At 39.7% G+C, this 27,648-nt stretch overlaps 1 protein-coding gene across 4 annotated transcripts in view; it reads left to right on the top strand.

The window, feature by feature from the left end:
- Positions 1-27,648, top strand: part of DYM (dymeclin) — a 348,746-nt gene that overhangs the window by 280,528 nt on the left and 40,570 nt on the right. For all 4 annotated transcript variants that reach the window (XM_041746593.1, XM_041746584.1, XM_041746566.1 and 1 more), the window contains 2 exons: positions 8,733-8,915; positions 21,032-21,145. In XM_041746593.1, coding sequence (XP_041602527.1) covers positions 8,733-8,915; positions 21,032-21,145 — 297 coding nt within the window. The remainder of the gene's footprint in view (positions 1-8,732; positions 8,916-21,031; positions 21,146-27,648) is intronic.

The following is a 27,648-nucleotide window of genomic DNA, read 5'->3' as shown; positions in this document are numbered from 1 at the left end:
TGAAGGCAGACTCTAAACCGCTGAGCCGCCCGGGGATCCCCTTCTTTTTTTTAAGATTTTATTTATTTATTCATGAGAGACACAGAGAGAGAGAGAGAGACAGAGACAGGCAGAGGGAGAAGCAGGCCCCATGCAGGGAGCTGGATGTGGGACTCGATCCCGGGACTCCAGGATCATGCCCTGGGCTGAAGGCAGGCGCCAAACCACTGAGCCACTCAGGGATCCCCATGTCTCAATTTTCTATTAAATGCCAGACATGTATAGGACAGTAAGTCGAGAGTGAAAAATATGCCTATAAATGGGCACACCTCTGCTGATGTGAAGTTGGCTCATTCTGGTTAGGACCTGAGCTGGGTTTGGGTTTCGTCTTTAGTGTACTGTTAGCTTGACATTCCCCAGTAGTTGTTGCTGTGCATGAAGAGTGTGGCCTGGGTTCTGTTCAGTGTTGCTTTACCCACCTCTGCTTTCAGCAGCCCCTGCAGTAGAGTTAGAGATGGTTATTTCTATTGTCCTGGTCCAGCCTGTTTCTTGGGGAGTCCCTGTGTGTGCCTGGGTCATAGTCACAGGGCTTTCTCAGCATCCCTGTCTTTTCTCATCTTGGCAGCTCTTTGTCTGTGGTTGGCCCTGAGTGAGAGGTTCCTGCCCCTTCCCCAGTGGTAGCATAGGATCCAGATATAGGATTGTGCACCCAGTATGGTTTGCTGCTCTAACCCCATGTTAGAGGGTTTTTTGCTCAGTCCCCCCACCAGCAGGAACAGGCATCCGTCTGTTGGTGTCCTGGAAGTGAGTTTCCTGCTTCTCATTCAGCAGCAGATGGGTTATGTTTCTACTTCTCCCCTGGAAGCAGTGGAAATTTCCTCGTGCTCTGGGCCAATAGTTTGCTGCCCCAATAGGTTAAAGCTTTTGCCTCGCATGAGAAGGAAGGTCTGGGAAGCTGGGTCAGATAGAGGGCTCTTTCCCATCTCCTTCTCCACACCTTGTCTTTCTCGTGAGCACCTGGTGAAGGCTGGTGGGAATGAGCTTTCAAGTGAGTGCAAATTCCACTGTATCTGGAGATCCAGCTTTCCAGACTGACACATTAGACCACATGTAGCCTTTAAGAATTTATTGAAATCTGGGCAGCCCCGGTGGCGCAGTGGTTTAGCGCCGCCTGCAGCCCGGGGTGTGATCCTGGAGACCCGGGATCGAGTCCCCCATCAGGCTTCCTGTATGGAGCCTGCTTCCCCTCTGCCTATGTCTCTGCCTCTCTCTCTCTCTGTGTGTGTGTGTGTGTGTGTGTGTGTGTCTCATGAATAAATAAATAAATAAAGTCTTAAAAAGAATTTATTGAAATCTTAATCTGATTTTTTTCTTTCCATTCTGTGGAGACCGTGTCCTCCCCCTGTGCTCTGCCAAAAATGAGAGTATTCATGCTCCTTTCCTTCTCTCTTTAGAGGGGCTTGTCCCTCTAGAGAATTCATTTTACTTGACTGCTTTCCAAAATCATTCTCTGATGGCCCTAAGAAGACTTATGATTTATTAAATTATCTGGCTTTTTCTCACTGGTAGAGTAAGAGAAGCAGTCTTTGCATATCCTAAGCAGAAGCCAGTCTGGGTCACCTATAATGCTTCTGTGCATCGCCCCAGGGAGCCCATTTTACATTTGAAGGAGCTGAGGCCCAGGCAGTGACTTGTCCAGTCTATGACAAAACTGTTACTAGAATCCATTCCAGAGCTTCTCTCCCCTGGCTTGCAGCTACCTCTGTTTTGCCTTTTTCATTTTTTTTTAAAGCTGAACTGTAGCTCTTCTGGGTGTGATTCTTAGCACCACTGACTCTTCTTCCAGAGAAGGAATGAAAAAAAAAAAAAACAAAACCGGCATCCATGGGTCCATGGGCAGCCTCGGTGGCTCAGAGGTTTAGCGCCACCTTCAGTCCAGGGTGTGATCCTGGACCCCGGGATCGAGTCCCACATTGGGCTTCCTGCATGGAGCCTGCTTCTCCCTCTGCCTGTGTCTCTGCCTCTCTCTCTCTATGTCTCTCATTAATAAATGAATAATATCTTTAAAAAAAACCGGCATCCAAGTGTAGAGATTATTTCCCTTTTGTGCATTAACAATATCAAAGATAATAAGCCTTGAAATTTAAGGCATTATGGAAGAATCAGTAGGCTCCTTGGTTTCAGAAATGATTATTTTCGAACTTCACCTTCTACATTTTTCTTCTCAAAGGTTGTTTAGTGTTACAGTGACTTTCTTCAAGGTGCTGGGATAATCTAAAGTAAATTCTGGATTTTACTAAAGTTTGAGGTCATCCTAAAGCTTTTTCTACATTAATTACATGTTTGATTACTGTAATCAAATTTGCTTTCTAAATTCAGTATTTTCTACAATCTTCATTGGAGGTTGAGACTTAAGAATAGCAAAGGATTTTTTTTTTTAATCCCATATAAGCACTTGGTTTTGCAAATGAAAAACTTCCACTTAGGTGAAGTGACTTAGCAAAGGTCACACAGGTCATTAATGGCAGAACTGAGACTATAATGGGGAGCTCTCCTCTCTCTTTTGACAATGTCAAAGCCATTATAAGAAAAAAAAGATATATTTTCCTAGAGAGTTGTTTTACTCAGATATTACTTTTCGTAGGATGTGAAAGAGTAGTTCTTTTGTAATAAAACACCAGTATATTTTGAAGAAAGATGGAAATGAGCACTAATTCTTAAGGCAGAACATTAAATTTTTAAAAAAACAAAACAGAAAACTCAAGGCTCTGGGATGTATGCTCACTCTCTGCCAGTGGGAGGGCTGGGGGAGGAGGAGAAGCACTGCCCTGCACCCCACTTTGTGCTCAGTGTGGGCAGCCTGCTAAGATAATGTGATTGTTGGGAGCTGCAATTGAGTTGGATTTCCATCAGAACATTCCTTTTTTGTGAGTTCTATGGCTATTTTCCAAGTATGGAAAATCATGTAAAGTTAGCCAGTGTCCCCTAGCAGCCACCTTTCTCCAGCCTTCCTGCCACCAGTAAGCATGTTTTCAATAATAGACTTCCCAAGGTTCTAGTTTAGGCTTGTGGGCCATGTTCAGACACTGTCCAAAGAACAAAGACAAAGACCACATCATCTTACATTCCCACGCAAGAACAGCGGTGCCATAACTCTGCCCTTCCCCCCTCCCCGCCCCCACATTATCAGAGTTACACATTGTCTCCTCTGGTCACAGGATTAATTTTTCAGCTGCGATTTTGCAGGTAATACAAAGCTAGTCCTTGCTATCAGAAGCTGGACATTTGGAGACAAATCCAGTTCTGGCTAGAAATAACGTGATCACAAAGCTTTTTAGTGTATGCGCCAATAAATTAACAACATAAAGATAACAGGAGTCTGTCACCAAATGATTGGCTTTGAAGGCCATTTGCACATTAACTTTAAAAAGAGGCTTGCCTGTCCATTTCCTCCCCCTTCATCCCCACTTTGGCCAAGTCCCATTAATTTTGTTGAAGGTTTTATTTTCTGCTGAAAATGCAGGAAATTTAGACAACTCTCTTGGAATGCCCCCAAAACTAATACAAACAAAATACATATGCTTCTCTTAAGGAAACTAAAAATAAATGATTTGAAATTTTTAACTGTATCAATTCTCTCTTAAAAGGAAAAGGAAGTTTATATAATGAGGCAACCGTGAGTGCTGTGGACGGGGTAAGACCCTGTCATAATTGCCAGCTTGTCTGTTAGACATGAAATCAAACTTAGTACAGAACTTGTTCAGTGTTCATTATCAACAGGGACAAAAAACCATCAGAAACGTCTGAAAATGGACCATTTTTTAAGGGTCTTTGTTTTAACATTTGAAATTTTCTACAACAAAATAAGTATGCTTTGGTTTTGGGTGGGTTTTTTTGTTTTGTTGTTTTGTTTTGTTGGAGTAGAAAATGTGATCTGGGATCCATTTCTGAAATGAAAGCTGTATGTACTAAAAAAGAGAGAGATAGAGAGAGAATGAAAAAGACGTGATAGTCTCCACGTATTTTGCTCTCTACCAGTGAGCCATCAGATTTTATCTCTGGAAAAGCTAATTTTGACACAATACAGGGGAAACATGGTTGGTTTTTAAAACATGTCTTTTTATAAAACCTTATGTTATTCCATAAATGTAAGTCAGTTTTTCCTATACATCTCCTCTTAAGGGACTAGTTGTATGAAAAAAAAAAATTTTTTTAAGTTTTATAAAGTAATGGGAATGGGATCTGGGGCACATATTTAACTCTAAGAAATGTGATTTCTAAGTTCTTTATAGTTACAGTAATTGAATTAATTTATCAACTTTGGAAAAGCATTTATCTTTTTATAGTGTCTAAGATTTTTCTTCTTTCAAATACATTATTTTAAGAAAACACATGGTACTTACTGTGTTATGCACTATTTTAAGGGCTTTATAAATGCTACCTCATTTAATCTTCATGCGAAAAAAATCAAATAGCAATCTTTCTAAATACCATTTGAAATTCTGACACCCAGATGGTGATGTGATTAGATAACATTTAGGTGTGTTTAAATACTGAGATTTGGACGATTTTGTAATTGTAAAGAAACTAATCAAATTCATGCTAATTTTTCATCCTTTTACAAGTAGTGATTACTACCCAGTAATGCTTTTTAAAAATGAAACATAGGGCAGCCCCAGTGGCCCAGCAGTTTAGTGCTGCCTTCAGCCCAGGGTGTGATCATGGAGCTGAAGTCCCACATCTGGCTTCCTGCATAGAGCCTGCTTCTCCCTCTGCCTGTATCTCTGTCTCTCTCTCTCTCTCTCTCTCTCTCTCTGTCTCTCATGAATAAATAAATCTTAAAAAAAAAAAAAAAGAAAAGAAACATAAAGGGTTTCATTTGCTTATTGCCATTCTTGGTAGGTACCTGCACCAGAATCTGATTCAATCATAGCAGCAACTTGAAGATTCAAATAACTTGTAAGTTATAATTACAAGTTATTTGATAATTTTCCTTGGGAATTAAACAAAAGTTTAATAATAGATCATTAGATCTCTTGGAGCCTTCATGTTATGAAGAACTTCTTGTCACCCAGAAGAGACTCTGTGTAGAAGAATCAAAGACCCTGGTCCCCACCCCGAGCTCGACCTCCCTTCTTCATCACAAGCCAGCACCAACTTGCCAGCCATGCGAGCTATCATACCAGGAGATCCTCTAACCTCCAGTTGAGCATCCCCATGTGAAGCCATATGGAGCAGAGACCTGCTGTCCCCATCAAGCCTCACCCAAATTATTAGCAAAACAAATGATTGCTATTCTAAGCAGCTAAGCTTTGGAACAGTTTGTTACACAGCAATAGGTAGTAATGATTTAAAAGTCACAAAACAAAAAAAATAAATAAATAAAAATAAATAAAAGTCACAAAACGTGATGGTAGGAATATATCGAAAGGTACCAACAGTAACAACAAATGTAAGTAAATTAAACTCACTTAAAATTTGGAAACTTATCAGATTATATCTACAAATCATAAAACCTAGCTATATAGTTGCTTTGAACTATATGTGTTTTCAGTAACACAGAAAGCTTGAAAATTAAAGGCTTGGAAGTTACAGATAACCTGGCAAATAAAAAAATGAAGATGGCATAGCAATATTAGTAAAACATACACTTTACTAAAATAAACAACATGAATTAAGAGAAACAGTACATAGTGATAAAAAAAAATGTTTAAAAAAAAGATGGCAGTTGTGAACCTAGAGTCACTCAGAATATATGAATCACTTGGAAGAATTGATGAATCCTTTCTCATTTTGGGAAATTTTGACCTAACTATCCAGAAGTGATGACTCTTTCAGACAGTGAATGTTAAACGGAATAATTATACATGCGGGTGAGAATGAGGGCAAGAAGCTTCCTATATTGTCAGCATCCATGTATTGTCATTGCTCTTTAAGCAACGATCTAGCAACATCCATTAACAATACAAATACAGTTTTTTCACCAATCCCTCTCCTGGAACCTGTCCCAGAGAAAAAGAAGGACAGATCTAACAACATGCTTATTGCATCCTTGCTCATAGAAATGAGGAAGCAAATAAATTGGATGCCTGTTAGAAAGTTGTGTCTTACATATGCAATAAACTAATAATACTGTTGCTACTGTTTTGCTTTGAAATCCGTTTTCTTGGGCAGCCCGGGTGGCTCAGCAGTTTAGTGCCGCCTTCGGCCCAGGGTATGATCCTAGAGTCCCAGGATCGAGTCCCACATTGGGCTCCCTGCATGGAGCCTGCTTCTCCCTCTGCTTGTGTCTCTGCCATTCTTCCTCTCTCTCTCTCTCTCTCTCTGTCTCATGAATAAATAAATTTTTTTAAAATCTTAAAAAAATAAAAATAAAAAACTTTTCTTTCAGAATGATTACAAACAAAAATGTCTATTTCCTTGTGTAGATCTACAGTCCAATCTGTTCTAAGATTTTATTTATTTATTTATTTATTTATTTATTTATTTATTTATTTATGAACACAGAAGGAAAGGCAGAGGGCAAAGCATACTCCTTGCCAGCTGCAGAACTCGATCCCAGGACCCTAAGATCATGACCCGAACCAAAGGCAGATGCTTAAACTGTCTGAGCCACCCAGGCATCCCCAAACTGGTTTTATATTCATTCTGCCTAAAGAAACATATCTTAGAGTACAGGTGTCTCATACATTATCTCAGCTTATTTTACTATGAAAAAAAAATCTTTATTTCACCTTCACATTTGAAGGATATCTTTGCTAGTTATAGAATCCTCTGGCTGCCTTCAAGATTTTCTCTTTGTCTTTGGCTTGCAGAGTTTAAGATGATGTACTTACATGTGTGTTTTTTTGTTTTATTTTGGGTAGATTTGGGGGATATTCTCTGAGCTTCTTGGACCATCATTTGATTCTTTCATTATTTTACTGCTCAGCCATTACCTCTTCAAGACTCTGTTAAGTCCACTGTTGAACCCATTTATGTGTTCTTTCCTGCTAATAATATGTATTTTTTATCTTCTAGCATTTACATTTGTCAGTTTCTTATAGTTTTCAACTCCACTAAAATTCCCCATCAATCCAAACATATGTAGGTTCATAATAGATTTTATAAAGCATAGTTCCTTTAAATTTCTTGTTTGATATTTTTATCATCTTTGTATCTCTTGATCTAGTACTGCCAATTGCTTTGTCTCTTAAATGTGAGTTGTTTTAACTTGTTTTTGTCTTGTACATTTTGGTTGAATGCTAGACATTAAACTTTGTATACACTGTACAGGCAGAGATATATTGTGTGGGGATAACCATAGCTTTTTATTTGCTGCACCAGATAGTACCTATTTTTTACTTTGTAGGCCATATAGCCTTTTTTTTTTTTTAAGATTTTATTTATTTATTCATGAGAGGCACAGAGAGAGAGAGAGAGGCAGAGACACAGGCAGAGGGAGAAGCAGGCTCCATGCAGGGAGCCAATATGGGGCTTGATCCCGGGTCTCCAGGGTCACGCCCTGGGCTGAAGGTGGCGCTAAACCGCTGAGCCACCCAGGCTGACTGCCATATAGCCTTTGAGGTATACTTTATCTGTCACTAATATATAAAATTAATTTCTTTCAATTAATATTTACATGGTATATCATCTTCCATCCTTCTGTTTTAGACCTAACTATATTTGAAGTGAGTTCTATCTAAAATTTCTTGTGGGTAGCATATAGTTGTGTTTTTTATCCACTCTGCCAATCTTTGGTTTTAATTATTTAGACCATTTGCAACTAATGCAATTATTGATAGATATATTAGAGTTTAGGTCTGCCATTTTACTGTTTTCTGTTTGTTCCCTCTTTTTCATATGTGTCTTGTTTTTCTGCCTTCCTACAGATACTGGAATAGTTTTTTAGAATTCTATTTTGATGTATGCATGGTATTTTTGTGTGGATCTCTGTGTAGATTTGCTGTGAACGGTATACACACATGACTTGTCACAGTCTAGTATTGTTGACATTTAACAGTTCAAGAGAAAAGTAGAAACCCTTTCTGGCTTTAAGTCTCTTGGCCCTCCCTGGTTTGTAATATAATTGTCTTAGCTGTTCCCTTCTATACATTCACATCAGACAATGTTACGATTTTTTGCTACAACTTTGGAACATAATTTAGAAAACTCAAGAGGAAAAGGAAAGTCTATTGTATTTACCTCTATTTTTGTTCTTTCCCTGTTCTTTCTTCAAGAGATTTGTTCATTGTTTTTACTGTCTTGTAACTGTTTCATGTTTAGATTCCCAAAGGCTGTTGACTGAGAAAAGAAACAAAACAATAGGCTATTTATCTGTAAGTAGAATGATTGAAATGACAATATAGAGAATTGAAGTCATGTTCCTGAATTAGGCACTTTTCTTGGACTTGGTAAGACCCAACCACCACTTAACACTGTGGGAGTCTAATGATTTAGGGCAATGCCATGATGGGAGTGCCAATAAGGATCTAGTAAGTGAGGGGCTGAGTAAGCCCCAAATTTCCTGTCAAGTTGACAAGTCTATAATTTATTATGTTTGATTCCTAATTGTGACCATCTGAATTCAAAAGACTTTCACTCAAATACTTTAGTAAGTGATAAACCTAATTCTAAAGATTCTTGACAAAAATCATCTGGAAGAGTTTGTGTTACCTTTTAAATGTTATAATTTTAAAGCAGTTATTCTTGTTCTGATTAATTCTGTGTTAAGGAGAAAAACACTGTGTATCTGGCTTTTCTTTCTTTATCAGGCACAAGACCTGAATGTCATCGAAGAAGTCATTCGAATGATGTTGGAGATCATCAATTCCTGCCTGACAAATTCTCTTCACCACAATCCAAACTTAGTGTACGCACTGCTTTACAAACGAGATCTGTTTGAACAGTTTCGAACTCATCCTTCATTTCAGGATATAATGCAAAATATCGATCTGGTAAGTGTAAATGGAGATTTTGCGATTCTTAAATATCAAAGCAGCAAAAGTTGAACAAACACTACAAAAGTTAGAATCCCTTCTTTGAACATAAAGTATATTTGTGGTCGATTCTGCCATAATAGTTATTGTATTCCATGTGTGTATTTTATACACACATACATATATTTAATAGAATTGAAATCATACTTTATACAGTTCTGCATTTAGATCATCAGCATTTTTCTGTGGTATCATCAATTCATTGAAAATCTCACATTTTAATATCTGTATAACCTGTAATGTGGATGTCCCAAAAGAATATTTAACCATGGGGTGCCTGGGTGGCTCAGTTAAGTGTCTGCCTTCAGTTGGGGTCATGATCCCGGGGTTCTGCTCAGCAAGGAGTCTGCTTTTCCCTCTCCCTCTGCTCCTGCTCTCTCTCAAATAAATAAATAAAATCTTTAAAAAAGAAATTTAACCATTATCCCATTATTGCTCATTTTGCATATTTCACATATTTTGTTATTTCATAATTCATGAAGAGTTTGTAAATAAATCTTGTCTCACCTTTTTTCAGTTATATATTTGGTATATAGTCTTAGAAATGGAATTATAGTAGTTTTTACTGTCAGAGGATATCAATACGTGCTGCCAAATTGCTTTCCAGAAACATTGGGCAAGTATATGCACCTGTATATCATCTGTTTCCACATTTAATCCAAGAGGGTCCGTCTCACTACATACATTCTTGCAGCTTTGAGTATTATAATTATTTTAATATTTGTCTTTTTATATCAAAACGGTTTTTCATTATCATTTTTATGTTAATTTCCCTCCTATCTGGCAGAACAGTTTTCACTGGTTTATAAACTTTTACCCTCTGTCTTTCCTAAAAGTGTTTTTGCCCCATTTTCTATTGCTGTATTAGTGTTTTCCAATTCAGTTTGATTACACAACTATTTCTTCTTTTTTCCTCACAGACTAATCTCTTTAATTAACATACTAGGGAAAAGCTTGAAGAAAATAGCAACAAATATATTTTTTAATTTTTATTTATTCACACAGAGAGACACAGAGAGAGAGAGAGAGAGGCAGAGACACAGGCAGAGGGAGAAACAGGCTCCATGCAGGGAACCCGATGTGGGACGCGATCCCAGGACCCCAGGGTCATGACCAGGGCTGAAGGCAGATGCTCAACTGCTGAGCCACCCAGGTGCCCCCTATATTCAACAATTTATCAAGCAAACCAAATGCCATGAACAGGTAGCATTCAACCCTGGAAAGCAACTGACATTTCCTACTGGTAACTTACTCATTGTAGTAGAGCAAATGAGTAGGAAAAAAGTCATCCATGTATAATAGGATCATCTCATTAAATGCTAAAGATATTGTATGAAAACAGTTCTGAGGAAACTGTAAATAGAATATTTCTCTTTTTTCCCCATTTATTTTTTTTTTAATTTTAATTGCAGTATAACTGGTATACAGTTTTGTATTAGTTTGAGCTGTACAATATATAGTGATTCAGCAATTTGGACATTACTCGGTGCTCCTCAGGGTGAGTGTCCTCTTAATCTCCTTTGCCAGTTCACCCGTCCCCCGCCCGTCTCTCCTCTAGGAACCATCTGTTCTCTATAGTTAAGAGTCTGTTTTTTGGTTTGTCTCTTTTTTTCTTTGCTTGTTTGTTTCTTGAACTCCACGTCTGAGTGAAAATCATATGGTTTTTGTCTTTCTCTGACTTATTTCGTTAGCATTATGCCATCTAGATCCATCTATATTGTTATAAACAGTAAGATTTCATTCTTGTTTATGGCTAAATAATATTCCATTGCGTTTATGCACCACATCTTCTTTATCCATTTGTCTATCAGTGAACACTTAGGTCGCATCCATAGTTTGGCTATTGTATTTACAATGCTACAGTAAACATAGAGATGCATATGACTTTTCAAGTTAGTGCTTTCATGATTCCACAATCATTTCTTGAGTAACTAATCTGATTCACAGTACCAGGCACAAGAGTAAACTGAAGAGCCAACATCCCTGTCCTTGTGTTACTTACATTCAGGAAGACATTCAATAATTAAATTAACACATAAGTATATAAATCTGTGATTTCAGTCCTAATAAGCATATGTATATACCTTTTTCTGAGATGGACACCCAGAAGAGGAATTGCTGGGTAATGTGTATTATGCCAAACTGTTTTCCATGGGGTGCTACCATTTAACTCTCTGACCAGTGGTGTGTGAGAGGTTCTGTTACTTCCCATGAACACTTAGTTTTGTCAGTTTTGTGATGGCACCTCCTTATGGTTTTAATTTGCAATTTCTTGATTACCATTGAGTATGAGAATACACACACACACACAGTTGGATTTCCTCTTTTGTGAGTTTCTATTCAACTCCTTTGCCAGTTTTTCTGTTGTTTATCTTTGTGCAGATACTTGATATGTTCTAGATTCTAGGCATTTCCTGATTATGTGTTACAGACATCCAGTCACTAACACAGCTAGAGATCTCCAGACATAACTCTAAAACTCTTCTCAAAGTGCTCAAGCAGAGTCAATAAAATTTTCATTTCCATTCTTTTCTTGGAGACTTGCTTCCTGCTTTCTGCTCCAGCGGTGTGCTCAGGTTCTCCTGCAACATCTTAGGAATTTCCTTCACCTGGCCCCTTTGGTTGACCTTGGCTCCTGTGTCTTCCTTCCTCTTTCTTGGTTTACTGCTTCATGTTGGCAGGAGTGTGTACTGTGTAGTAGCTTTCTGGGGAAAGGGTATGAGTGAGGTATATTTCATTTTAATTTTCAATTTATAGATAAAGAAACCAGCTTAGAAAGATTTTTACTTGCTCACAGTCACACATTCAGAAAGTTCTGTAGAGCCAGGACTCAGAACAGGCAGTTTGATGATAAAGTCCATGCCCATGTTTATAATCATCATGCCTCACACTACTACTGGACCCCTTCACTAAATGTTCCCACGGTTTCTCACTCACTGCCTGAAAACATCTAGCCATTCCCACAAACCTGGAGATTTTACCATTTACTTTCTCCCTGAGGATCACTTCTAATGATGCCAAATCAGGCTTAATTCCACCAGTGGTAGAACTGAGGATCCTTCTTAGTAACAAGGTGGTTGACAGTTGACATCCTTCAAAATATCTCAGAAAGACCATATTAGTTTCTGAAAAGACACATGAGTACCATGAGAAGGGTTTAAACTGCCCCTATTCAAAACTTACTCTCCTTTGAAAGAAGTAAAGAGCAGGGTACAATTGAGGAAACAGAAGGGACCCCACTGTATATCACACAGTATGTGACCACATGGAACTGGAAGCAAGGTGTTAATTGGACTTACGTCTAGTGCTTACCTGCCTGTGGTTGACAGAAGAAGGGGCCACTTACAATTACCTGTGTTCAAGGGAGAGGACATCCTGTGGTAAATATTTGGCCATATGCTGTTACATGCGTCTTAAAACAAGATAAATAAGTGCCTAAATGTTGTTGAGCACCGGCTAAGTGCTAGGAATGAGACTGAGTACTTTCATAAACATTACCTCTTTTCTTCTTTTTTTCAAATTCTTCTTAAAACAGTAATCTAGGTATGACTACACCATTTTACAAATAAGAAAGCCAAGATGTTGATAGATGGTTTCTCAGGTGATTTTCACACAAACCGCACCTGAGAATCATTGTCTTAAATAATGATCACATATTGGCATAGGTCATGACTCTGGATAATTTGCATATACAGTGTCTCATTTGACCCTTAACCATCCCTGTGAGGGGGGCAAAGCAGGGCTTTGTGAGGAAAAATTTTTGGCCCAAGGTCACTTAGCCAGTAAGTCAATTCAGCCAGGCTTGTAAGTCAATTCAGCCAGGCTTTGAACCCAGATCTTCTCATTAGAAACTCCATGCTTTCAGCATTCACTTGGATAAACCTAAAGTAAGATTTCAAACAAGCAGGTTTTCCAATAACTTTTTATCAAATACTGCCATCCAAAATAGTGTAGGGCACAATGGAAGTTCATTCAAAAAGCATTTTAAAATCTTTTACAGATTTTGAAAAGAATGCCATGATAGAGATATAAATAACGTCTCTACTTTTTGCTTCTTTTAGCACTTTGCCTTCCCCGTCCTGGCCCTAGCTGCCCCTGAAATTTGGCTCAAGATTTTGCTGTATCTTTTTTCATGGAGTTAACCTTGAAAAGTACTGGATAAAGGAGACTATGAATTACTGTTATTTTTAGCTGACAGGGAGTTCAGAGTTGATATTTTTCATAAGTCATTCAGCAGTGTTGAATATCTGAGACAGAAGGGACTAACCTTGTAGTACTCTTAACTTCTGCGGAAGGAGTTTGACATGTTTTCCAAATGACCAAGTTTCCAGTAGCCACGGTTACATAGCCCTCCATCTAACCCATAGGTGATACGATATGGCGGAATCAAGTAGCAGGACAATAGAATTAACAACACCAAATGAGAAAAGATGTGAAAGAAATTTCATGACTAAATATAAGTAAAGAACAGAAGCAATGAACAATATCGGTTGTGTAGTATGTTAAAGGCAACAACTACTTTTATCTCTGGACAGTGTAAAATTCATGTTAGATTTTGTGCGCTTCCAAACCTGACCATCCTTACTGAGCTCCACACTAGTGCATTCGGTTGCCTGCCTGACCATCCCACAAAGTTGAAGAAGGTTAAATGAGAATTCTTTGTTTTCTTCAAAAAATCAAACACAAAATGAATCAACTTTCTTCTGCAGCCCTCCTTATCTCAGCAAATAACATTAATATCTACTTAATTTCTTAAAGCCAAAAAAAGAAGAGGAGGAATGATGAATTCTGTTTGGAATAGGATGGGAAATTGCAAGTCCAAAGAGCTCAGTCCAGGAAAGCCTGTATGAGAGGGTGCCTCTGAGCTAAGACTTGAAGGAGATCAAGAGTGAGCCATGCAGCTATCTGGGGTCAGAGTGTTCCAGGCAAAGGAATAAAGGGCTGAGATGGAGGCATGTCTGTGTCTCACTCAGGAGTGAAAGGTAAACCTGCTTACTGACCAATATAAAAGATATAGGTTCCCTAAGCTCAGAGTTCTCTTCCTATAATATAACCTACTACATGTATGGGAGTCATCCGGCCCTCATCACACCACCTTTGTGCAATGTGGGACTGGGAGAACCCATAAAAAATGCTAATGCTCTGATTGCTGCTGTTGCTTGACTAACAACTGTCCTTTATCACTGACCCAGAAATCTCCATGTCCTTCCAGGATCCACAAAACAGTTAACTTGCAAGTAGGGCTAAACTCTTCAATTCTTGACAATGTGTAATGGTATAATATTTGAAGGTAGACTTCAAATAAGTGCAAGATGACTATTATAAACTCTAGGCCAACCACAAAATAAAGAAAGAAAGATAGAGAGATAAGTGGTAAGCCAAAGATGGAGATAAAATAGAATTATATGGGGCAGCCCCGATGGCCCAGCGGTTTAGCGCCGCCTTCAGCCCAGGGTGTGATCCTGGAGACCCTGGATTGAGTCCCACGTTGGGCTCCCTGCATGGAGCCTGCTTCTCCCTCTGCCTGTGTCTCTGCCCCCCCCCCCCCCCCGCTGTGTGTGTGTGTCTGTCATGAATAAATAAAATCTTTAAAAAAAATAGAATTATAAATTATATTTAATCCAGAGGCAGGTGGGGAAAGCATACTAAATAATAGTAGAACAAAGAGAAAATGACAAGCAGTGTGGGAGATTCAAATCCAGTCATGTCAACAGTCACACTAATGCCTCAATTGAAAGAGATTTTCAGGTTGGATAAGAGGTAAAAACCTATGTACTATCTGTAAGAAACTCACTGTAAATAGAACTAGATAGGTTAAAAGTAAAAGGCTAAAGGAAGTTTTATCATGCAAGCACTAATTAAAAGAAAGCTGAAATGCCTATATTATCAGCAAAGTAGACTTCATTAAAAGAAGCATTACCAGAGATGAAGAGGGATACCAAAAAAAAAAAAAAAAAAAAAAGAGGGATACCATGTAATGATAAAGGGGTCAGTTTAGAAGGAGACCTAACAGTCTCAGATGTGGATGTACCTAACAACAGAGCTTTCAAAATATAGAAAGCGAAAACTGATAGAATTGTAAGGAGAAATTGCAAATCCATAATTACAATTGGAGAAGTCAACATTTCTTTTTCAGTAACTGATACAATAAATAGAAAAATTAGTAACAATACAGAAGACCCAAACAATACTACCAACTTGATTTAATTGACATTTATAAAACATTGTACTCATCATCATCAGTGCACATGAGACAGACCATATATAGGACCATAAAACAAACCTCAGCAAATTTAAAAATCTTAAAATCATCATAGAGTATGTCCTTTGACCACAATGAAATTAAACTAGAAATCAATAGGAAGGCTATCTGGAAAATACCCCCAAATATTTGGAAAGTAAACAGTACTCCTATGCATCAGAGAGAGGTGGCCAAAGGTAAAGAGAACATATTTTAAAGTTAGCAAAAATGAAAGTGCGGTATATCAAAATTTGTGAGCTATAGCTAAAGAGAAATTTATAGTGTTAAATGCTTCTACTAGAAAAAAGAGAAAGGTCTTAAATAAGATTGTACATTAAGAACCTAGAAAGAGATCCCTGGGTGGCTCAGCGGTTTAGCGCCTGCCTTTGGCCCAGGGCGTGATCCTGGAGTCCTGGGATTGAGTCCCACATCAGGCTCCCTGCATGGAGCCTGCTTCTCCCTCTGCCTATGTCTCTGCCTCTCTCTGTGTGTCCCTCGTGAATAAATAAATAAAATCTTTAAAAAAAAAAAAAAAAAAGAAGAAGAAGAAGAACCTAGAAAGAGTAAGTTAAACCCAAAGCAAGAAAAAGACAGGAAATAATAAAAATAAGAACAAAAAATCAATGAAATTGAAAAAAGAAAGAAAAGAAAATCAGTGGTACCAAAAGCTGGTTATTGGGGGTGGGGAGGGGGGGTAGGCAATAAAACTCAATACTATAAAACTGATAAATCTGTAGCCAAACAAATCCAAGAAGAAGAAAGAAAACACAGATTACCAGTATCAGGAATGATAACAGGAACATTGAAAGCATAACAATTAATCTTATGAATTAAGTTTCTGGCAATAATTTAATGACTTCGATGAAATGGACAGATTCCTTGAAAGGCACAGACTTTTAGAGTTTACTCATGAAGAAATACATAATCTGAATAGTTCTGTATCTTTAAGAGTTACTCAATTAGTACTTAAAGATTTTCCAACAAGGAAAACTTCAGGCCTGAATATCTTCACCCTCAAATTCTACCACATTTTTAAGAAAGAAATATTAGTGTTTCAATACAAATTCCTCCAGATAATATAAGAAGAGAACATACTTCCCAACTCATTTTATGAGAACATTATTACCCTAATGCCACTGCTAAACAAAGACCTTACAAGAAAAGAAATTACAAGTCACTATCACTCATAGACACAGTCACAAAAAATCTTCAACAAAAAATTTTTTTAGGATTTTATTTATTTATTCATGAGAGACAACAGGGAGAGAGAGAGGCAGAGACACAGGCAGAAGGAGAAGCAGGCTCCATTCAGGGAGCCCAACGTGGGACTCGATCCTAGGTCTCCAGGATCGCACCCTGGGCTGAAGGCAGCGCTAAACCGCTGAGCCACCTGGGCCCTCTTCAACAAAATATTAGCAAATCAAATCTAGCAAAGTACCGAAAGAATAATGCAGCATGCTCAGTTATCATGTATCCCAGTAATTCAAGGCTATTGTAATTCACAGCATTAAAAGACTGAAGAATAAAAACCATACGATCATCTCAATACACACAGAAAAAACATTTGTCAAAAAAAAAAAAAAAAAGAAGAAAAAAAATTTGTCAAATTCACAATTCTTTCATAATAAAAGGAAACTTTGCGGGGGATCCCTGGGTGGCTCAGCGGTTTAGCACCTGCCTTTGGCCCAGGGCGTGATCCTGGAGTCCCGGGATCGAATCCCACGTCGCGCTCCCAGCATGGAGCCTGCTTCTCCCTCTGCCTATGTCTCTGCCTCTCTCTCTCTCTCTGTGTGACTATCATAAATAAATTTAAAAAATTTTTAAAAATAATAAATAAATAGAAACTTTGCAAACTATGAAAACTTCAATATTGTACTGTTTAAATTTTCTGGGAATAATAAAATACAAAATTTTTTGGAAGAGGAAGGTTATATATACATTCATCAAATTAAAAAAATAGAAGAGGGTTTTTTTTTTTAATATTTTATTCATGAGCTACAGAGAGAGAGAGGCAGAGACACAGGCAGAGGGAGAAGCAGGCTCCATGCAGGGAGCCCGATACAGGACTTGATCCTAGGACTCTGGGATCACGCCCTGGGCCGAAGGCAGCTGCTCAACTGCTGATCCACCCAGGGATCCCAATAAAAGAGTTTTAAATTGACCCTCAGTAATGTATTAAACTGGTAATGATCATGTTGGTTTTAACCAACAGGCTTTCCTGGAATTTATTTTCTGTAGATCATGCTTGAAACTCCTCTCTGGTTTGATTTATCCTTAAGATTCACACATATTATCATTGTTTCCTATGTGGTAGGAAGGGCAACTTTTTCATTTTATAAATGAAAATACAGAGATATACCTAATAGTAGTGCCAGAAGCTAACATTTCATGAGCACTTACCATGAGGCAGGCATTCCTCTTTGCACTGTGAAGGTGTTGACTTCTTTAATTCTAACAGCACCCCCATGAGGCAGGCACTCTATCTTTCCTCATTTATAGATCAGGAAATAGGCATAGAGAAGTTAAATAACCTGTCTACATTTTTAAGCAGAGCTGGCAATTAAACCCAAGCATCTGACACCTGGTAGGTGGTCTAAGCCACCGCATGATGCTGCATGTGGAGAGCCTGAGTCCTTCAAGTCAGGTAGCTAGTAAGTATCAGAGGGAGGATCCAGACTACACCTTCTGACTTTGAGCACCTCACAGTCTTTACTACCATGATGTCTAATCTGTTTAATTGTGCATGTTTCATCTGCTTCTTGTCCTCCAATTACATTGTATCTGTCTTGAAAATATCTGTCTTCTTTTTAAGTCTTCTGGGGATCTCTCCTGCTGAACAGGTTGTTAACATATATATTGATTAAGACACAAAAACTTGAGGAAAAACCAAGGATCAGTGAGAAAATACATGTGTATTTTACTTTTCAAAACATGTTTATTGCCCTTTTAAAAAGAAAAGAAAAAGACTTAGCTCTCTAACTTCTTGGAAGAGTGACCATTTAGCAAGCAAGAATGCCTAATACCTACCCTCATCTACCCCACAAAGGCTTCTCATTTCTTTCTTTTTTTTTTTTTAAGCTTCTCGTTTCTAAAAATCTGTGTTCTAGTGATCACTCACTGGTTTCATAATAAGTGGTTAAATGTGATTTTGACATTACTCAAAGGGTGCAGCTGATTAATCAGAACATGACCTTGGATAATTACTATTCACAACTAATAGCATAATTGAAGGTAATGTGCTGTATTTAGATTTTAGGAATTGTGGCCAAATATGGTGGGTGGAGGGAAGCTGTGCAACACCCACGGAGAAGAACCTTCCTCTGAAAGGTTGCCTTTGAATTGCACTAACATATCATTCATTCCCATTTCGCTAAAGGTTTCACTCTGATTTTTTTTTCTATTATTGACTGTGTCTTCTGTAAACACTTTCAGAGGGGAAAAGTTCATTAGTCTTAACCATTTTAATGGTTGCTATGAAAGTGGATAAAAGCCACCTAACTGTTAAAATCATCATCACAAAATATACTGCTGTCTGCAAAATTCTAACCAGGTGGTGGGAAATACAAGTAGTATCTGAATAAATGGCTTCACATTCTTTGCTAGTGTTGCAGCCTGACTCCAAATGAAATTTGAGGCTACACAACTTAGACCTTTTGCCTCAGATACTTTCCATTAGGAAAACTAAGCCTTTTGTTACCCAGGAATTAGTGGAGACAACATGGTGAAGTAGCAAGTAGCATCCAAGTACCAATCCTGCTCTGGACAGTTGCCTGGCTGACTTGGCTGAGATTTCTCTCTCCGTGATCCTGTAGAATCATCTGTAGGACAGAGCTTTTATCAGCTCATTGGATTGTGGTGAGAATTAATTAATAATAGAGCACTTGATCCATCGTAAACATGCAGTACGTATCCATTCCCTTCGTTTGTGATACATAAATTATACTTCTTTTCTGGAAGTGGTAGTTTTATAATTTTTTACAGTAGTCTGCGTTCGAATGCAAGAACAGAGTATCAGCTTAAGACCTACAAAATAAGAGCCAGTTCCAAAAAAGGAACTTACTTAGAAACCACGTTTCCTGGCTCCTCCACAGCTCTCCCAGTGGGAGTGCAAGTGCCTTGAGGCCTAGAGGCAAGTCTGTGTAACTACAGTGACCCAAAGTAGATTACCATTGCCTTACTTCCTTCTTTAATGAGGTGACAAGTCAGTTAGTACTCTTTTGCATTGGTTTGCAGTATCCGTATTTGAACACCATACAGGCTACTTAGCTTTGATTATAGGCATTTTGTTATCTCCATCAGCAGTCTCCAAAGTGGATGGATACATGTACCCCAGAGGTTGCACCCACAGTCCGTGGAAGCATGAGAAGATAGTAGCAGAGCTTTTCTTTCTTCATCTAAGAAGAAGCAGATTGAGTTTTCCTAATTCTTAGTATTGGCAGGGACAACCTGCCAGGCTTTAGCTGTGTCAGCTGTGGTACTCCAGTTATCCCGAGGAGGACAGGGGAGTTGTCAACTTGGGAGGCTTGGCTGGCACTCTCACCTTTCATTCACTTATTGGTCCTTGCAGGGTATATTATTCATGGTAATATCTGGATATAACTAAGTAAACCCTCTAAAATGGAGGAGTGGTATGGTTCCAGCAAAAGAACATGGATCAAAGACAATACAACAATACAAGTACACATGACAGAAATGAAATGGCAGAGCCAGTGCCCCCCTCATTCTAGAACAGGTGCTACATTACAGGTGGAAGCAGTGATGAACCAGGCTCCTCTCACCAGAGATGGATGCACAAAACTGATCAGCATGTTTGCATTATGGATCTGGATTTACTATGGTAAATGGCGTTCTTACTGTGACCAGTACTGTGTTTGCTGTGGATAATGTGACGCCTGGGGGATCAAGACATATAGCCAACCATCCAGATTAATTTTAATTATCATACTTTAATGAGTATAAAAAACTGTTTTGTGTTGACAGGTAATCTTTTTAAACTAGTTTCTGTCTTTTACATATAAAATAGAAAACCTATAAATCTAAATACTTAATTTTTTTAACAAAACATTTTTATATTTCTGCATGTCTGTAAATACTCAAGTGTTACTCTCTTGAATTAAAAAAAGACATATAGTCTTCTTGATTTATTAACATCATGATCTTAAAATGATTTCGTCAAAAAATAATGACATTCTTTTAGTTTTGAGTGACAAATAGGAAAGGACAGTGTTATTTTCAGAATGCTCCTGTGTTATTATTAGCTTGTTACATAGTTCAGGCTGTGCTGGGACACGAAACAAAAGAAGTTCTAGCTTGCTGCTCATTATCCCTGTTGCTGAGGGATAAGAGTGTGGTGAATAAATTAAATTAATAAACGATCCCCCAAACATCATTTTAGCCATTAGTTTCAGATTCCTTTCTCATTAAGCCTTTTTTTTTTTTTTTGAGAGTTACTAGTAAGCCTCAGAATTGACAGGTTTAAGCTTTAGCTTTCTCTTCCCCACCTTCCAATGGGTGCTGCCGTCTAACCAGAATCTAAATAAATTCGAGGTGCAGCCACACACTGAAGAGCAGAAGTCAGAGGGCTTGCCAGAGCCATGGTGTGGGTGTGGGTGTGGTGTGAGTCATCAGCCCAGAGCAGTCCAGTCCTGGCTGCAACGCAGTCATCAGACCCCTTCAGAGAGGACCCCGTGGAGGAGAGGTCACAGAGTAGAGCCGGGTCACCCTGGGACAGGGGTCACCCTGGGACAGGGGTCACCCTGAGATGGGGACCACTATGTGAGCAAGGCACCTCCTGAAAACACACTTGTTTACAGAAGAACACTTTGCATTGCAGGTGATCACCTTCTTCAGTTCCCGATTGCTGCAGGCTGGAGCTGAGCTGTCAGTGGAACGGGTCCTGGAAATCATTAAGCAGGGGGCTGTGGCACTGCCCAAAGACCGGCTGAAGGTAAGACCTGTGAAGGAAGCTGCCCTTGTGCATCAAGTGGGCTCCGTGTTCGTGTCTGAGCAGGCCCTGCTCAGAGTCACTGTACCTACCAGTACTCGTGCTAGAAAAGGCCCTGTAAACACTGCCTCTCCCTCCATACGGGTACTCAGCGATGCAGAGGGTGTCTCAGAGGAGAACTAAACACCTTCAGAGCATGGCATATGCTATGAGTAACTCCTACACAGTGAATAAAGAAGCACCTTATTTGTTTGATCTAATGAAATAATTCTGTCTTCGAAGACCAAGGGTTGATGGGAAGGCACTGGTGGTGGTGCTGACTACAACACTGGCCCACACGTAGTGATTACTTGGCACTCTGTGGAGCTCTTCCGTTGTTCACTCATTCTGTCCTCACAACCCTTCAAGGCAGGTAGCGTTTTGCTCTAACTTTTCAGATGAAGGAACTGAGGCAGAGAAAGGTTAATGACTAACCCAAAACCACACAGCTAGAAGACTGTGGCACTGGGCGATTCATGCTTGGGCAGTGTGGCTCCAGAGCCCAGGCTCTGAACACCCTCACCCTTCTCCACCAGCCTACAGGTGACTCTGGAGAGGGAAGCATTTCTTGCATAGGTGGAGGAGCTATTGTATCTACAGTAGGCACTGCCATTTGCAAGTCGGTGTGTTTCCAAAGTGATCTCATGATGTAAAACTCCTACTCCGAGACTAATTTCCTCATAAGAAAGAGTGCAAAGGGAATGTTTCGTGGAGACACAAGAATGTACAGCACTGTAGCATATTTGCTCTTTAATGCTTCTTATTAATGTTTGCCTTCACCACCTCTAATATTTTGAGAGTGCTCGTTCCTAAATGAAAAACACAGGGCATCCTAGTGGACGGGTGGCCTTCTCCATCATCACCTTTGATCACAACGAACTTGTGTCCCAGAGTTACTGTTTTCAGGGCCGTGTTTTCAGCACGATCACAGAACACCGCTGCTTATGAATGCTCAAGAGAGATTGTGGTAGGACATGAAAATATTTTCAGTTATAAAAACAGAATTTGTTAAATAATAGCACGTGAGTCATGGTGACCACTTGGAGAACTCCACCGAAAGCAAACAGCAGTGGGGTTGGTATTTAGCAGCTGAAATGGCACCACCGTGTGGCGGTAACGTGAATGCTGACTGCCACTCACCAGACCCTCCAGCTCGGGCTGGACTCGCTTCCTGACAAGAGTCTAAATGTAAGGAATTCATATCGTTTCCCCTCCTACATAAAGACTTCAATGGGTGTTTTTGGTTCAAGGGCATGTGTGCACATCCATGTACACTTTTTCCAGTTTACTTGAACTACACCATGGGAACCAGTACAGAAATCCGTGAAGATTGGACTGGCTGCTCATGGAACGTGGTGGGTCTTGGTGTCTGAGCTAAGTCAAGAAACAAGTAGAGCTATCAGGAGGCTGGAAGGAAAGGTCACAGGGGCATCAGGAAGGAGATTTGAATATAATCAGAGACTGGGTGAAGTGGAAGTAACAGAGATGGAGCCAAATAACAGTACATCTCGGTGATGACCTGGTCTGACTTTGGCCATGAGTGAGGGACAAAAGTGCTGTGCCTGTGGATGGAAGTCAGTGTGGTTGAGCCAGCTACTGAACGGGTAACCAAGGACGGGTCATTCACATAGGCTTCTCGTATAGTCCCTTAGGACAGTAAGCCACAGGGTGGAGAGAAAAACTGTGAGCCAGGTGCTGGCATCTGCGGGACTGTAGTCTAGATGGCAGTAGGTATCAGCTATATAGACCAGAGGAAGCTGGTACCAGCCTCATGTGAGCTGAGCTTTCTGTTTTAGGGTAGAGGATTAGGGGGCACTTGGGTGGCTCAGCGGTTAGGCATCTGTCTTTGGCTCAGGGTGTGACCCCAGGGTCCTGGGATCAAATCCCGCATTGGGCTCCCTGCAAGGAGCCTGCTTCTTCCTCTGCAGGCAGACACACAGATAGGAAAAGACAGTGTTATTTTCAGAATGCCTGCCTCTCCCTGTGTCTCTTACGAATAAATAAATAAAATATTTTTTTTAAAAAAAAGGATAGAGGAGTAATAGCCAAAAAACAGTAATGAAAGCAAAGTACCAACCCCACCTCCAGACCCTGAAGTCTGGAATGTGAAAGAATGAGCGGTGTCTAACTTCCAAAGGCTCCGAGGGACTCAGAGTCCCAAGAGAGCTGGGTTTCACTTGAAGAAGGAAGGAGGGAAGATTCCATGCAGGGACTGACAAAGTAGAGATACTTAACAGCCCTGAAATAGGTGTTCAGAAGGGCACTGTGAGCTAGGAGCCATGTGACTGAGCATCACATTAGTAAAGCAGGCTGTGTGTAGAAGCAGCTGAAGTTACTCTAAAGAACCTAGAAATCACGGATGCTGAGGAATAGAGGGTATATTACCTAGAGAAGAGAGGACTTTGGGAAAATAGAAAAACTGTGTTCAACTACTTTAAGGACTATTCTGTAAAAGAAGAACTAAGCAGTTACTAAGCTCTAAGCCAGAGGACAGGGGGAGAAGTTGAACCAGGACAAGTATTAGTTCAACCTAAGGGAATGTATTCTGAGGACCTAAGTCTCTCAGCAGTCCATACAAGGCTTTGTGAGACCACAAAATATTCACCCCAAAGTCTGGATGGTAAGTGTAAGAGGAGTACCCGATGGCAGGGGGACTCAAATCTATAACAGAGGGAAACAGGTTGAAAGGATTCCCTTTTTAAAAAGTTACAGAGGTTGATCCCAAAGACTTCTTACAATTCCTTAGAGTCTGACTTCCATCTCCTAAAATTCCGTGAAGAATTTTCATAGAGCAGAGCTCTGGTAACATGCCCCTTCCCTCGAGATCAGGCCCCTGTTGCTACCATGTACAGTCTGCAGTCCTTGGACTGGAGGACCAGACCTGCATTTCTAGCCCCCGCTGCCGTTCCCACCTTGGCTCTCTGTGCTCCCCTTTCTCCAACCCATGCCCCAGCCAGTCAGCATGATGTCCATGCCTTTTCCTTCCTCCTGCACGTTTGGAGTTTGGATTTGCTTGCGTGGCCCTCTCTTTGCAGTATATCAGTCCCTTGCCCCTTTGCTTTTTGCTTGTCCAAACTCTAAGCACCCAGAGGCCTGGCTGAGTTTGAGAACCGCTATTGAAACTTTTCCTTTTACTTCTCACCCTACATATGCCTCCTTCTTCTAAATACCCACAGGGTTTGACAGACACATTTGGTGGGATTTCTGTCCTTTTTCATCCTGTATGTAGTCGCTCAAATGTTTTCTCTCTCACTCAACTGTAACTTCTTAAGAAGAGGGGTCACATCTTGCTTATCTGCATCCCCTTGATGCCTAGTTCAGTGCCTCATGCTCAGTACTCAGTAAATGTGATGAGAAGATCCATGAAATGCTCACTTTATCTGCTCTGAAAAGGAAATGGGGACTTGTTAGAAGGGCCACAGTAGATGGTAGCTACATGTAGCAATGGACAAAACAGATAAAAAATGCCTGTCTTCATATAGCTTATTTTCGGGGGGGGGGGATAGACAATCAGATTAATAAGTAAAATGTTTGCTGTTTTAGGTAGCAGTAAATGGGAGGAAAAATAGGAGGAGGAGGACAGTGAGTGTGAGGAAGAAAGCAGTTTGGATGGGGTGGGCAGAAGATAGTTGAACCTGTACCACCTTTGTATTTTTTGTTCTACATTTTCTCTTGAAATAATTTTAGACTTACCAGAAAAGTTGCAGAAACAGCAGATAGAGGTCACTAAACCCTCCACCCAGGTTTCCTAGTGTCAACAACACATACAACCATAGGACAAACAGCAAAACCAGGGAGTTAACATGGGTGCAATACTATCCCCTGGATTACAGACCTTATCTTGTTGCAGGGTTTTCCTCCAAGTACTCTTCATTCTGCCCCGGTCCCACCCAGGATCCCACTTTGCACTTAGCTGCTCTGTCTCCTTATTCTGCAGCCTTTGGCCTGTTCCTCAGGCTGCCCCTGCCTTTCATGACTGTGACGGTGTGGACAGGGCTGCCCAGCTGTTTTGCAGAATGTCCCTCAGTTTGTCTTTTTTCTGATGTTTCCTCGTGGTTACATTGAAGTCACGCGTATCTGACAAAAGTACCCACAGACGTGCAGACGTGGGCATCAACTGTGTCCTCAGTTCATAGAATCAGGAGGTACATGGTCTCAGCGTGTCTCCTGCTGGTGATGGTTATCCTCGATCATTTGGTCAACGTGGTGCCCTCCTGTGAACACTCACGGCGTTTCCCTTCGTAATTGATTACAGTCTTGGGAGCAGAGACTTGGCTAACTTTTGCCCACTGATTTTATCATCCACCAGTGGATCTTAGCCACACAATTATTGCTGTGGTGTTTGCCTAATGATAATTTTGTATTTTGTTATAGATGATGATTCAGTACTACCGCTTATTTTATTGCTCAAATTGTTCTAGCTTTGGCCAGCAGGAGCTCCTCCAGGTTGGTTCCGGCAAACCTCAACATCCCCCATCTTGTTTGGAGCTCATCTTTACTTTTCTGGGGCACAAGATGCTCCAGACTCATCTTGTATTTTTCCTGCCCACCCTCACTCATTCATTCATTCATTCATTTCTCTTTCTTTCTTTCTTTCTTTCTTTCTCTTTCTTTCTTTCTTCCTTCCTTCCTTCCTTCCTTCCTTCCTTCCTGTCTTTCTTTTTTTTCTTTTCTTTTCTTTCTTTTCTTTCTTTCTTTCTTTTCTTTCTTTTCTTTCTTTCTTTCTTTTTTTCTTTTCTTTTCTTTTCTTTTCTTTTCTTTTCTTTTCTTTTCTTTTCTTTCTTTTCTTTTCCTTTCTTTCTTTTCTCCCCTGTCTCTTCTTTCTTTCTTATAAATGGTATTTAGGAAACAAGACCTGGGCACTAGGCCACCTTCTTCTTAGAATCACGTACCCTTTCACTTGCTCAGCCAGTGCTTCCTCACTTGTGCTCTCATACCAGGTCCTTTCTTTCTTTTATATTTATTTGTCCCCTTGATAAACCTTAACTCCTTTCTTTTGGCTTTTTGCTCACTACTCGTGCCTTTAGTCCATTTTTTTTCTTCCTCTTTGCAATCCTGGATTTTCTTTTCTGATTCCTTTGGTGAATGCTCCTCACCCAAAGGCCCCTCCATGGACCATAACAGTGAAAGTTAATTAGGTCCTTATAATACTTATCTTAAACTGAAACGAATTACAGTATACAGACTATGTGTTTGAACGTTAATCTGCTGTTCATTTGTTATACTATATTCAGAAGTGTTCTCTATATTTGAGACAGTAACAGAGAAATGAAAATATAACTCTGTTTTTCGGGATTATGGCTAAAGAGAGAGATTAATTGATCTGTGGGAAGTCCCAGGCCAGTTAACTCTTACTTAGAGCAAGATCCTATGGAGACCAAGGTCATAGATAAATCCCTTAGGTCGGCCAGTTCATTTTGTTCTGAAATATAGCAAGAAAGCATACTCTTGACTCCAGCTTACCATCTCACTCTGGTTGCAAGAGGGACAGATGATGGAAGAGGGTGATTTAGTCTAAAAAAGGGGGGGAGGGCAGCCCAGGTGGCTCAGCGGTTTAGCGCCGCCTTTGGCCTAGGGTGTGATCCTGGAGACCCGGGATCGAGTCCCATGTCAGGCTCCCTGCATGGAGCCTGCTTTTCTCCCTCTGCCTGTGTCTCTGCCTCTCTCTCTCTCTCTCTCTCTCTCTCTCTCTCTGTCTCTCTCTCTCTCTCTCTGTCTCTCATGAATAAATAAATAAAATCTTAAAAAAAAAAAAAGAAAACCATCCCCTGTACTAGAAAAGAAACTAAAGTTATATTTATTCACAGATGGTGAGTCATCCTCAGTTGGTTTAAATGATAGCACATTATTACCACAGATGTTACCAGGAAAAAAGGCTGTTTATCTTTATAATCAAGTCTTATCTCAATTATTTTAATCATCTTTTTGGCTTGAGTATTTATGATAAGACGAATCACTTAAAACCTCTAGAGTTTAATTCATAGAATACTGCTGTATCTAGAGTTGATTGAAAATTCAAGCTGTGTGTTGAATAATATTTGTATTATACAACATGACAACACATTACTGCCTTTCGGTAGTTTACTAATATATACTGATAAAATAATTGTCGGTTATATAATAATAGCTTTGTGTGCAAGATTGATGTAAAAGAGGTTGTTTGAAATTGGAAGTGCTGTTTTAATAAGGACTTTATGAAAGTGTAGAATAGTGTGAAGTTACTGATTTGTTCTTTCTTAAAATATAAATTAAACATTAAGAAAGTTCAGAGTTCTTTCCATCTACCCTTTGGGTTGTTCAGAGGAGCACAATGCTCCTCACTCATGAGAAATAGTCAGCTAATGTCAACTGAAGATGAGCCAGAAGTTTTCGAAGGTTCCCTTGCATTATAGAACTGAAGCCAAATTTGTAGAAGAATTATTCTTCCAATTTTGGGCAAGTAAACATGAAGATCTGGAAGCCCATGG

The sequence above is a fragment of the Vulpes lagopus genome, chromosome 1 (assembly GCF_018345385.1).
Source record: "Vulpes lagopus strain Blue_001 chromosome 1, ASM1834538v1, whole genome shotgun sequence".
Classification (NCBI taxonomy): Eukaryota; Metazoa; Chordata; class Mammalia; order Carnivora; family Canidae; genus Vulpes; species Vulpes lagopus.
This window is presented reverse-complemented; position numbering and strand designations above follow the sequence as displayed.